Source organism: Myiozetetes cayanensis, unplaced genomic scaffold, assembly GCF_022539395.1.
Source record: "Myiozetetes cayanensis isolate MyiCay16 unplaced genomic scaffold, myiCay2020 scf136, whole genome shotgun sequence".
NCBI lineage: Eukaryota > Metazoa > Chordata > Aves > Passeriformes > Tyrannidae > Myiozetetes > Myiozetetes cayanensis.
In genome coordinates, this window is record NW_026087004.1 from 63,175 (window position 1) to 76,220 (window position 13,046).

Sequence of the window (13,046 nt, forward strand, 5' to 3'; positions counted from 1 at the left end):
GGGACACCCAGGGGACACCCCAGGAACAGCCAGAGGACATTCGGGGACACCCAGGGGACACTTGGGGACAGTGATGACACCCAAGAGACCCTTGGGGACACCCAGGGACACCCAGGGGACATTTGGGGACACCCAGGGGACATTTGGGGACACCCAGGGGACACCCAGGGGACATTTGGGGACACCCTAGGGATGTTTGGGGACATTTGGGGACACTTGGGGACATTTAGAGACATCCAGGGGACACCCTGGGACACCCAGGGGATGTTTGGGGACATTTGGGGACACCCTGGGGATGTTTGGGGACATTTGGGGACACTTGGGGACACCCAAGGGACACCCTGGGGACATTTGGGGACACTTGGGAGCACCCAGGGGGCATTTGGGGACACCCAGGGGACACCCTGGGGACACCCAGGGGACAGGGAGACACCCTGGAGACACCTGGGGACACCCAGGGGACACTTGGGGACTCTTGGGGACAGTGATGACACCCAAAGGACCCTTGGGGACACCCTAGGAACACCCAAGGACATTTGGGGACACCCAGGGGACACTTGGGGACACCCAGGGACACCCAGGGACATCCAGGGACACCCAGGGGATATTTGGGGACATCTTGGGACACCCAGGGGACATTTGGGGACATCCAGGGGACATTTGGGGACATCCAGGGGACGCTGAGGGGACACCCAGGGACAGTTGGGGACACCCAGGGGACATTTGGGGACATCCAGGGGACATTTGGGGACATCCAGGGGACGCTGAGGGGACACCCAGGGACAGTTGGGGACACCCAGGGGACATTTGGGGACATTTGGGGACACTGCGGGGACACCACATGTGGGGACATTGGGGACATTGGGGACACTTTGGTGACATTGGTGACACTGACCTGGCCCTGGGGGGGTCATTGGGGACACTTTGGGGACACTTTGGTGACATTGGGGACACTGACCTGGCCCTGGGGGGGTCATTGGGGACACTTTGGGGACATTGGGGACACTGACCTGGCCCTGGGGGGGTCATTGGGGACACTTTGGTGACACTTTGGTGACATTGGGGACACTGACCTGGCCCTGGGGGGGTCATTGGGGACACTTTGGGGACACTTTGGTGACATTGGGGACACTGACCTGGCCCTGGGGGGGTCATTGGGGACACTTTGGGGACACTTTGGTGACATTGGGGACACTGACCTGGCCCTGGGGGGGTCATTGGGGACACTTTGGGGACACTTTGGTGACATTGGGGACACTGACCTGGCCCTGGGGGGGTCATTGGGGACACTTTGGTGACACTTTGGTGACATTGGGGACACTGACCTGGCCCTGGGGGGGTCATTGGTGACACTTTGGGGACATTGGGGACACTGACCTGGCCCTGGGGGGGTCATTGGGGACACTTTGGGGACACTTTGGTGACATTGGGGACACTTTGGGGACATTGGGGACACTGACCTGGCCCTGGGGGGGTCATTGGGGACACTTTGGGGACACTTTGGTGACATTGGGGACACTGACCTGGCCCTGGGGGGGTCATTGGGGACACTTTGGGGACACTTTGGTGACATTGGGGACATTGGGGACACTGACCTGGCCCTGGGGGGGTCATTGGGGACACTTTGGTGACACTGGGGACACTTTGGTGACACTTTGGGGACATTGGGGACACTGACCTGGCCCTGGGGGGTCATTGGGGACACTTTGGGGACACTTTGGGGACACTGACCTGGCCCTGGGGGGGTCATTGGGGACACTTTGGGGACATTGGGGACACTGACCTGGCCCTGGGGGGGTCATTGGGGACACTTTGGTGACACTTTGGTGACATTGGGGACACTGACCTGGCCCTGGGGGGGTCATTGGGGACACTTTGGGGACACTTTGGGGACACTTTGGGGACACTGACCTGGCCCTGGGGGGGACATTTTGGGGACAATTTGGTGACATTGGGGACACTTTGGGGACACTTTGGGGACATTGGTGACATTGGGGACACTGACCTGGCCCTGGGGGGGTCATTGGGGACACTTTGGGGACACTTTGGGGACATTGGGGACACTTTGGGGACATTGGGGACACTGACCTGGCCCTGGGGATCATTGGGGACACTTTGGGGACACTTTGGGGACATTGGGGACACTTTGGGGACATTGGGGACACTGACCTGGCCCTGGGGACATTGGGGACACTTTGGGGACACTTTGGGGACATTGGGGACACTTTGGGGACATTGGGGACACTGACCTGGCCCTGGGGGGTCATTGGGGACACTTTGGGGACATTGGGGACACTGACCTGGCCCTGGGGGGGTCATTGGGGACACTTTGGGGACACTTTGGGGACATTGGGGACACTGACCTGGCCCTGGGGGGGACATTTTGGGGACAATTTGGTGACATTGGGGACACTTTGGGGACACTTTGGGGACATTGGTGACATTGGGGACACTGACCTGGCCCTAGGGGTCATTAGGGACACTTTGGGGACACTTTGGGGACATTAGGGGACACTTTGGGGACATTGGGGACACTGACCTGGCCCTGGGGGTCATTGGGGACACTTTAGGGACACTTTGGGGACATTGGGGACACTTTGGGGACATTGGGGACACTGACCTGGCCCTGGGGGGGTCATTGGGGACACTTTGGGGACACTTTGGGGACATTGGGGACACTTTGGGGACATTGGGGACACTGACCTGGCCCTGGGGGGTCATTGGGGACACTTTGGGGACATTGGGGACACTGACCTGGCCCTGGGGGGGTCATTGGGGACACTTTGGGGACACTGCCCTGGCCCTGGGGGGGTCATTGGGGACACTTTGGTGACATTGGGGACACTGAGCTGGCCCTGAGGGGGTCATTGGGGACACTTTGGGGACACTTTGGTGACATTGGGGACACTGACCTGGCCCTGGGGGGGTCATTGGGGACACTTTGGTGACATTGGGGACACTGACCTGGCCCTGGGGGGGTCATTGGGGACACTTTGGTGACATTGGGGACACTTTGGTGACATTGGGGACACTGACCTGGCCCTGGGGGGGTCATTGGGGACACTTTGGTGACATTGGGGACACTGACCTGGCCCTGGGGGGGTCATTGGGGACACTTTGGTGACATTGGGGACACTTTGGGGACATTGGGGACACTTTGGGGACATTGGGGACACTGCCCTGGCCCTGGGGGGGTCATTGGGGACACTTTGGGGACACTTTGGTGACATTGGGGACACTGACCTGGCCCTGGGGGGGTCATTGGGGACACTTTGGTGACATTGGGGACACTGGTGACACTGACCTGGTCCTGGGGGGGTCGTTGGGGACACTTTGGGGACACTTTGGGGACATTGGGGACACTGGGGACACTTTGGGGACACTTTGGTGACACTGCCCTGGCCCTGGGGGGGTCATTGGGGACACTTTGGGGACACTTTGCTGACACTTTGATGACATTGGTGACACTGACCTGGCCCTGGGGGGGTCGTTGGGGACACTTTGGGGACACTTTGGTGACATTGGGGACACTTTGGGGACACTGAGGACAGTTTTGTGACACTGACCTGGCCCCACGAAGGGCCCCGGGGGGGTCCCCAGGGTGGGGATTGGTGACATTGGGGACACTTTGGGGACATTGGGGACACTTTGGTGACACTGGGGACAGTTTTGTGACACTGACCTGGCCCCACGAAGAGTCCCGGGGGGGTCCCCAGGGGGGGTTGGGGACACTTTGGTGACATTGGGGACACTTTGGGGACATTGGGGACACTGACCTGGCCCTGGGGGGGTCATTGGGGACACTTTGGTGACATTGGGGACACTGACCTGGCCCTGGGGGGGTCATTGGGGACACTTTGGTGACATTGGGGACACTGACCTGGCCCTGGGGGGGTCTTTGGGGACACTTTGGGGACACTTTGGTGACATTGGTGACACTGACCTGGCCCTGGGGGGGTCTTTGGGGACACTTTGGGGACACTTTGGTGACATTGGTGACACTGACCTGGCCCTGGGGGGGTCTTTGGGGACATTGGGGACACTTTGGTGACATTGGGGACACTTTGGTGACATTGGGGTCACTGACCTGGCCCCGGGGGGGTCATTGGGGACACTTTGGGGACATTGGGGACACTTTGGGGACACTTTGGGGACACTTTGGTGACAGTTTTGTGACACTGACCTGGCCCCACGAAGGGTCCCGGGGGGGTCCCCAGGTGGGGTTGGGGACACTTTGGGGACACTTTGGGGACAGTTTTGTGACACTGACCTGGCCCCACAAAAGGTCCCGGGGGGGTCCCCAGGGTGGGGACGGTGCCGGTGGCGGCGGCGGCCGCGCGAGCCTCGAGGGACTGCTGGACCTGAGGGGACATTTGGGGACATTTGGGGACATTTGGGGACACTTTGAGGACACCAAAAGGGTTTGGGGACAGTTGGGGGACACTTTGGGAACACTTTGGGGACACCAAGAGGGGTTGGGGACAGCTGGGGACAGTCTGGGGACACTTTGGGGACACCAAGAGGGGCTGGGGACACCCTGGGGACACCATGAAACCAAGAGGGTTTGGGGACAACTTGGGGACACTCTGGGGACAGTTTGGGGACACTTTGGGGACAGTTGGGGGAAGTTTGGGGACAGTTTGGGGATGTAAAGAGGACTTGGGGACACTTTGGGGACATTGAGGGACATTTGGAGACAGCTGAGGACACTTTGGGGACACCAAGAGGGGTTGGGGACACCCTGGGGACATCAAGAGGGGTTGGGGACAGCTTGGGGACACTCTGGGGACACTTTGGGGACATTGGGGGACACTTTGGGGACAGTTGGGGACACTTTGAGGACATTAAGAGGGTTTGGGGACAGTTGGGGACATTTGGGGACACCAAGAGGGGTTGGGGACACATTTGGGGACAGTTTGGGGACATTTGGGAGGGATAGGGGACAGTTTGGGGACATCTGGGGGAGACTTTGGGGACACTTTGGGACATTGGGAGGGATTTGGGGACACTTGGGGGGGGATTGGGGACAGTTTGGGGACATTGGGGGAAGTTTAGGGACAGTTTGGGGACATCAAGAGGGTTTGGGGACATTTGGGGACAGTTTGGGGACATTTGGGAGGGTTTGGGGACAGTTGGGGACAGTCTGGGGACACCAAGAGGGTTTGGGGACAGCTTGGGGACAGTCTGGGGACACTCTGGGGACACTTGGGGACATTGGGAGGGATTCGGGGACATTTGGGGACACTTTGGGGGGGATTGCGGACAGTTTGGGGACACTTTGGGGACATTTGGGGACACTTTGGGGACACATTTGGGGACAGTTTGGACACATTTGAGGACAGTTTGGGGACATTTGGGAGAAATTGGGGACAGTTTGGGGACACTTTGGGGACATTTGGGGACACTTTGGGGACACATTTGGGGACAGTTTGGACACTTTGGGGACACATTTGGGGACATTTGGGAGAAATTGGGGACAGTTTGGGGACATTTGGGGGACACTTAAGGGGATTGGATGCAATTTGGGGACACTTTGGGGACACCCTGGGGACACCAACAGGGTCTGGGGACAGCTTGGGGACAGTTTGGGGACACTTTGGGGACATTGGAGGGATGGGGGGACATGGGGGGGACATCAGGAACAGTTTGGGGACAGTTTGGGGACATTTGGGGACACTCTGGGGACACCAAGAGGGTTTGGGGACAGCTTGGGGACATTGGGGACACTTTGGGAACATTTGGGGACACCCTGAGGACACCAAGAGGGTTTGGGGACAGCTTGGGGACATTGGGGACACTTTGGGGACACCAAAAGGGTTTGGGGACAGCTTGGGGACACTCTGGGGACAGCTTGGGGACATTGGGGGACACTTTGGGGACAGTTGGGGACACTTTGAGGACATTAAGAGGGTTTGGGGACAGTTGGGGACACTCTGGGGACACCAAGAGGGTTTGGGGACACTTTCGGGGACAGTCTAGGGACATTTGGGAGGGATTAGGGACAGTTTGGGGACATCTGGGGGAGACTTTGGGGACACTTTGGGACATTGGGAGGGATTCAGGGACACTTTGGGGGGAATTGGGGACAGTTTGGGGGGATTTGGGGACACTTTGGGGACATTGGGGAACATTTAGGGACACTTTGGGGACATCAAGAGGGTTTGGGGACAGTTTGGGGACACTTGGGGACACATTTGGGGACAGTTTGGGGACAGTTTGGGGACAGTGTAGGGACATTGGGGACAGTTTGGGGACACCCTGGGGACACCAAGAGGGTTTGGGGACAGTCTGAGGACACTCTGGGGACAGCTTGGGGACATTGGGGGACACTTTGGTGACATTGGGGACACTTTGAGGACATTAAGAGGGTCTGGGGACACCCTGAGGACATTTGGGGACACCAAGAGGGTTTGGGGACAGCTTGGGGACACATTTGGGGACATTTGGAAGGGATTAGGAACAGTTTGGGGACATCTGGGGGAGACTTTGGGGACACTTTGGGATATTGGGAGGGATTTGGGGACACAATTGGGGACAGTTTGGGGACATTGGGGGACATTTGAGGGACGTTTGGGGACACCTTGGGGACACCAAGAGGGTCTAGGGACACTTGGGGACACATTTGGGGACAGTTTGGGGACATTGGGGACAGTTTGGGGACACCCTGGGGACACCAAGAGGTGTTGGGGACAGTTTGGGGACATCTGGGGGAGACTTTGAGGACACTCTGGGACATTGGGAGGGATTTGGGGACACTTTGGGGGGAACTGGGGACAGTTTGGGGGGATTTGGGGACACTTTGGACACACATTTGGGGACACTTTGGACACATCTGGGGACATTTGGGGACAGTTTGGGGACATTTGGGAGGGATTGGGGACAGTTTGGGGACATTTGGGGGACACTTAAAGGGATTGGATGCAATTTGGGGACAGTTTGGGGACATTGGGGACACCAAGAGAGTTTGGGGACACTTTGGGGACAGTTTGGGGACATTTGGGGACACTTTGGAGACATCAAGAGGTTTGGTAACAGCTTGGGGACATTTGGGGACAGTTTTGGGATACTTTGGACACATTTGGGGACAGTTTGGACACATTTGGGAGGGATTGGGGACATTTGGGGACATTGGGGGACATTTGGGGGAAGTTTGGGGACACCTTGGGGACACCAAGAGGGGTTGGGGACAGCTTGGGGACATTGGAGGGATGGGGGGACATTGAAGAGACATCAGGAACAGTTTGGGGACAGCTCTGGGACATTGGGGGACATTGGGGGGGACATTTGGGGACACTCTGGGGACACCCTGGGGACACCAAGAGGGTTTGGGGACAGCTTGGGGACACTTTGGGGACATTGGGAGGGATTTGGGGACAGCTTGGGGACACTCTGGGGACAGTTTGGGGACATTTGGGGACATTGGGGGACATTGGGGGACACTTTGGGGACAGTGAGGAACATTTGGAAACATTTTAGGGACATTTGGGGACATTGGGAGGGATTTGGGGACAGTTTGGAGACATGTGGGGGAGACTTTGGGGGACACTTTTGGGGACACTGGGAGGGATTGGGGGACAGTTTGGGGACAGTTTGGGGACAGTTGGGGACACTCTGGGGACATTGGAGGGATTGGGAGAACATTGGGGACACTTTGGGGACATTGGGGGGATTGTGGGACACATTTGGGGACACTTGGGGACACTTTTGGGGGAATTGGGGGACACTTGGGGACACTCTGGGGACATTGGGAGGGATTTGGGGACATTTGGGGACAGTTTGGGGGGGATTGGGGGCAGTTTGGGGACATTTTGTGGCACTCTGGGGACATTTTGGGACAGTTTGGGGACAGTTTGGGGACATTTGGGGACACTTTTGGGGGAATTGGGGGCACTTTGGGGACACTCTGGGGACACCAAAAGGATTTGGGGACAATTTGGGGACAGTGTGAGGACAGTTTGGGGACATTTCGGGGACACTTAAGGGGATTGGATGCAATTTGGGGACACTTTGGGGACATTGGGGACAATTTAGAGGCACCTTGGGGACATTGGGGGGGGATTTGGGGACACTTTGGGGACATTGGGAGGGATTTGGGGACATTTGGGGGGGATTGGGGACAGTTTGGGGGGATTTGGGGACGTTTTGGGGACATTTAGGGACACTTTGGGGACATTTAAGGACAGCTTGGGGACAGTTTAGAGGCATTTGGGGACATTTGAGGACATTTGGGGACATTGGGGGACACATTGGGGGACGTTGGGAGGGATTGGGGGACATTTGAGGACATTTTAGAAACAGTTTGGGGACATTGGAGAGGGATTAGAGACAGTTTGGGGACATTTGGGGACAATTTGGGACAGTTTGGGGCCATTTGGGGACACTTTGGGGTCATTGGGGACACTTTGGGGGATTTGGGGACACTTTGGGGGATTTGGGGACACTTTGGGGACACTTTGGGGACACTTTGGGGACAGTTTGGGGTCATTTAGAAAGGATTAGAGACAGTTTGGGGACATTGGGGGACACTTTGGGGACATTTAAGGAGATTGGGCACAATTTGGGGACGGTTTGGGGACATTTTGGGGACATTTTAGGGACATTTGGGGATGGTTTGGGGACATTTAAGGGGATTGGACATAATTTGGGGACGGTTTGGGGACATTTTAGGGACATTTGGGGACACTTTGGGGACATTTAAGGGGACTGGACACAATTTGGGGACACTTTAGAGACATTTGGGGACACTTTGGGGACATTTGGGGACATTTAAGGGGATGGGACACAATTTGGGGACACTTTAAAGACATTTGGGGACACTTTGGGGACATTTGAGAGGGATTAAGGACAGTTTGAGGACAGTTTGGGGACATTTGGGAGGGATTAGGAACAGTTTGGGGACATTAAGGGACACTTTGGGGACATTCAAGGGGACTGGACACAGTTTGGGAACAGTTTGGGGACATTTTAGGGACATTTGGGGACACTTTGGGGACATTTGGGGACATTTGGAGAACATTTGGGGACATTTTAGGGACATTTGGGGACACTTTGGGGACATTTAAAGGAATTACACACAATTTGGGGACGGTTTGGGGACATTTTAGTGACATTTGGGGACACTTTGGGGGAATTGGGGACACTTTGGTGACATTTGGGGACAGTGTGGGGGTCAAAGGTCACCTGCTGGTAGGTGTTGGTGGCGATGATTGGCCGCAGCACGGGGGGCGGGGCCAGGGGGTCCCCGGGGGCGGGGCCTGGAGCCCCCAAAACCTCCTGCTCGAACCTGATTGGATGGAGGGGCATCGTTAACGACCCCAGGCCACGCCCACCACCCTCATTAACACCTAAGCCACGCCCACCACCCTCATTAACCCCAAAGCCACGCCCACAATAATTAACAGCCACCAGGCCACGCCCACCACTCTCATTAACCCCCTAAGCCACGCCCACCACCCTCATTAACCCCAAGCCCCTCCCACAATCATTAACAACCTCAGGCCATGCCCACCACCCTCATTAACCACCAAAGCCACACCCACCACCCTCATTAACCCCTAAGCCACGCCCACCACCCTCATTAACCCCTAAGCCACGCCCACCACCCTCATTAACCCCTAAGCCCCACCCACCACCCTCATTAACTCCTAAGCCACGCCCACCACCCTCATTAACCCCTAAGCCACCCCCACAATCATTAACAACCCAAAGCCACGCCCACCACCCTCATTAACCCCTAAGCCCCTCCCACATTCATTAACAACCATCAGGCCACGCCCACCACCCTCATTAACCCCCAAGCCACGCCCACCACCCTCATTAACCCCTAAGCCCCTCCCACATTCATTAACAACCATCAGGCCATGCCCACCACCCTCATTAACCCCAAGCCCCACCCACCACCCTCATTAACCCCTAAGCCACACCCACCACCCTCATTAACCTCATAAGCCACACCCACCACCCTCATTAACCCCCTAAGCCATGCCCACCACCCTCATTAACCCCCAAGCCACACCCACCACCCTCATTAACACCTAAGCCACACCCACCACCCTCATTAACCCCTAAGCCCCTCCCACAATCATTAACAACCCCAAGCCACGCCCACCACCCTCATTAACCCCTAAGCCACGCCCACCACCCTCATTAACCCCTAAGCCACGCCCACCACCCTCATTAACCCCTAAGCCCCTCCCACATTCATTAACAACCCAAACCCACGCCCACCACCCTCATTAACCTCAAAGCCACGCCCACCACCCTCATTAACCCCTAAGCCCCTCCCACAATCATTAACAACCCAAAGCCATGCCCACCACCCTCATTAACCCCTAAGCCACACCCACCACCCTCATTAACCCCTAAGCCCCTCCCACAATCATTAACAACCCAAAGCCACACCCACCACCCTCATTAACCCCTAAGCCCCTCCCACAATCATTAACATCCCAAAGCCACGGCCATCAGCCTCATTAACCCCTAAGCCACACCCACCACCCTCATTAACCCCTAAGCCCCTCCCACAATCATTAACAAACTAAAGCCACGCCCACCACCCTCATTAACCCCCCAGGCCACGCCCACCACCCTCATTAACCCCTAAGCCCCTCCCACAATCATTAACAACCACCAGGCCACACCCACCACCCTCATTAACCCCCCAGGCCACACCCACCACCCTCATTAACCACCAAAGCCACACCCACCACCCTCATTAACCCCCTAAGCCACGCCCACCACCCTCATTAACCCCTAAGCCCCTCCCACAATCATTAACAATCCAAAGCTACACCCACCACCCTCATTAACCCCTAAACCACACCCACCACTCTCATTAACCCCTAAACCACACCCACCACTCTCATTAACACCTAAGCCACGCCCACCACCCTCATTAACCCCTAAACCATGCCCCCACTCATTAACAACCTCAGGACACGCCCACCACCCTCATTAACCACCAAAGCCACACCCACCACCCTCATTAACCCCTAAGCCACGCCCCTCAGCCTCATTAACTGCTAAGCCCCTCCCACAATCATTAACAACCCAAAGCCACGCCCACCACCCTCATTAATGCCCAGGCCACGCCCACCACCCTCATTAACCCCTAAGCCCCTCCCACAATCATTAACAATCATCAGGCCACACCCACCACCCTCATTAACCCCTAAGCCCCTCCCACAATCATTAACAACCTCAGGCCACACCCACCACCCTCATTAACCCCCAAGCCCCTCCCATAATCATTAACAACCACCAGGCCACACCCACCACCCTCATTAACCTGCAAGCCACGCCCACCACCCTCATTAACCCCCTAAGCCACACCCACCACCCTCATTAACCCCTAAGCCACGCCCACTGCCATTAACCTCCCAGGCCACGCCCACAATCATTACCATCCCAAACCCCGCTCCCATTGCCATGGCCACCCACACGCCACGCCCACCACCACCAAGCCCCTCCCCCATTTCCATTGACACCATCAGGGTCCCACCCACCACCCCCAAGCCCCGCCCCTGTTGCCATGGACACCCCCAAAGCTCCGCCCACCACCCTCAAGCCCCACCCACATTGCCATGGCCACCCTCACCCACAAGCCCGCCCACCACCCACAAGCCCCACCCCCATTGCCATGGTCACCCCTAAAGCCCCGCCCCCATTGCCATGGACACCCTCAAGCCCCACCCACATCACCATGGCCACCCCAAGCCCCGCCCCCACCCCAAGCCCTGCCCACATCACCATGGCCACCCAAGCCCGCCCCATTGCCATGGACACCCTCAAGCCCCACCCACATCACCATGGCCACCCCAAGCCCCGCCCCACCCCAAGCCCCGCCCCATTGCCATGACCACTCACCCCCACAAGGCCCGCCCACCACCCGGAGCCCCACCCCCATTGCCATGGCCACCCCAAGCTCCGCCCCCATTGCCATGGACACCCCAAAAGCCCCGCCCCGTTGCCATGGCCACCCCCTCAGGCCCTCACAAGCCCCACCCCCGTTGCCATGGTCACCCCAAGCCCCGCCCCGTTGCCATGGCTACCCCAAGCCCCGCCCCGTTGCCATGGACACCCCAAAGCCCCGCCCACCATTGCCATGGACACCCCAAAGCTCCGCCCACCACCCTCAAGCGCCACCCACATTGCCATGGTCACCCCCAAGCCCCGCCCCACCCCAAGCCCCGCCCCATTCCCATGGCCACCCCCAAGCCCCGCCCACATCACCATGGCCACCCCAAGCCCCGCCCCACCCAAGCCCGCCCCATTCCCATGGCCACCCCCAAGCCCCGCCCACATCGCCATGGCCACCCCAAGCCCCGCCCCCACCCCAAGCCCCGCCCCCATTCCCATGGCCACCCTCAAGCCCCGCCCCTGTTGCCATGGCCACCCTAAGTCCTGCCCCACCCCAAGCCCCGCCCCCGTTGCCATGGTCACCCTCAAGCCCCACCACATCACCATGGCCACCCAAGCTCCGCCCCCACCCCAAGCCCCGCCCCTGTTGCCATGGCCACCCCAAGCCCCGCCCCCATTGCCATGGCCACCCCAAGCCCCACCCCCGTTGCCATGGCCACCCTCCCCTCCCTCAGGCCCTCCCAAGCCCCGCCCCCATTGCCATGGTCACACCCTAAGCCCCGCCCCCGTTGCCATGGCCACCCTCAAGCCCCGCCCCCGTTGCCATGGCCACCCCAAGCCCCGCCCCCGTTGCCATGGCCACCCTTTCCCCCCCCATTCCCTTATCCCCCCCCCATTGCCCTCACAGCGCCATCTCGGCCTCCATCTCCTTCATCCTCTCCTCGCCGCTCTTCGCTCCCGCTCCTCCCGCTGCTCCTCCCGCTGCTCCCGCGGCCCCCCCTGCGGCCCCCGCGGGTCCCACCGGGCCGGGCGCGGCTCCCGGGGGGGCTCCGGGACCGCCGGGAGAGGCCGCGGTCGGAGGCGCCGCCGCCATCATGGCCGCCAGTCCTGCCCTGAGGGGGACTTCCGGTCGCGCCGCGATGACGTCACGGACAGAGCGCGACCCAAAAATGGCGCGAAAATCAAAA

At 58.7% G+C, this 13,046-nt stretch overlaps 1 protein-coding gene across 11 annotated transcripts; it reads right to left on the reverse strand.

Moving 5' to 3' along the window:
• Nucleotides 1-110: 110 nt before the first annotated feature.
• Nucleotides 111-12,963, reverse strand: LOC126636594 (DNA-directed RNA polymerase II subunit RPB1-like). Of its 11 annotated transcripts, none has more exons than XM_050308952.1 (6): nt 12,765-12,963; nt 9,181-9,283; nt 4,184-4,361; nt 3,037-3,566; nt 1,011-1,460; nt 111-958 (listed from the first exon to the last, which is right to left on the reverse strand). In XM_050308952.1, the coding sequence occupies exons 4-6, from the start codon at nt 3,228-3,230 to the stop codon at nt 517-519; spliced, it is 1,086 nt and encodes a 361-aa protein (XP_050164909.1). In that variant the 5' UTR covers nt 3,231-3,566; nt 4,184-4,361; nt 9,181-9,283; nt 12,765-12,963; the 3' UTR covers nt 111-516. The 11 variants fall into 11 exon arrangements, with proteins under 11 accessions (XP_050164909.1, XP_050164912.1, XP_050164915.1 ...); XM_050308955.1 differs by having other exon boundaries at nt 2,913-3,566; XM_050308958.1 differs by lacking the exons at nt 3,037-3,566; nt 4,184-4,361; nt 9,181-9,283; nt 12,765-12,963 and adding an exon at nt 3,881-4,110 and having other exon boundaries at nt 1,011-1,136; nt 1,326-1,523.
• Nucleotides 12,964-13,046: the final 83 nt, after the last annotated feature.

Excerpts from the sequence above, each read along its gene's own strand:
- LOC126636594 (XM_050308951.1), bottom strand. The coding sequence starts at position 4,074 with ATGTCACCAAAGTGTCCCCAATGTCACCAAAGTGTCCCCAATGTCCCC. Across the intron at positions 1,524-3,880 it reads AAAGACCCCCCCAGGGCCAG|GTCAGTGTCCCCAATGTCAC; the intron begins GTCAGTGTCCCC and ends CCCCAGGGCCAG. Across the intron at positions 959-1,010 it reads AATGACCCCCCCAGGGCCAG|GTCAGTGTCCCCAATGTCAC; the intron begins GTCAGTGTCCCC and ends CCCCAGGGCCAG.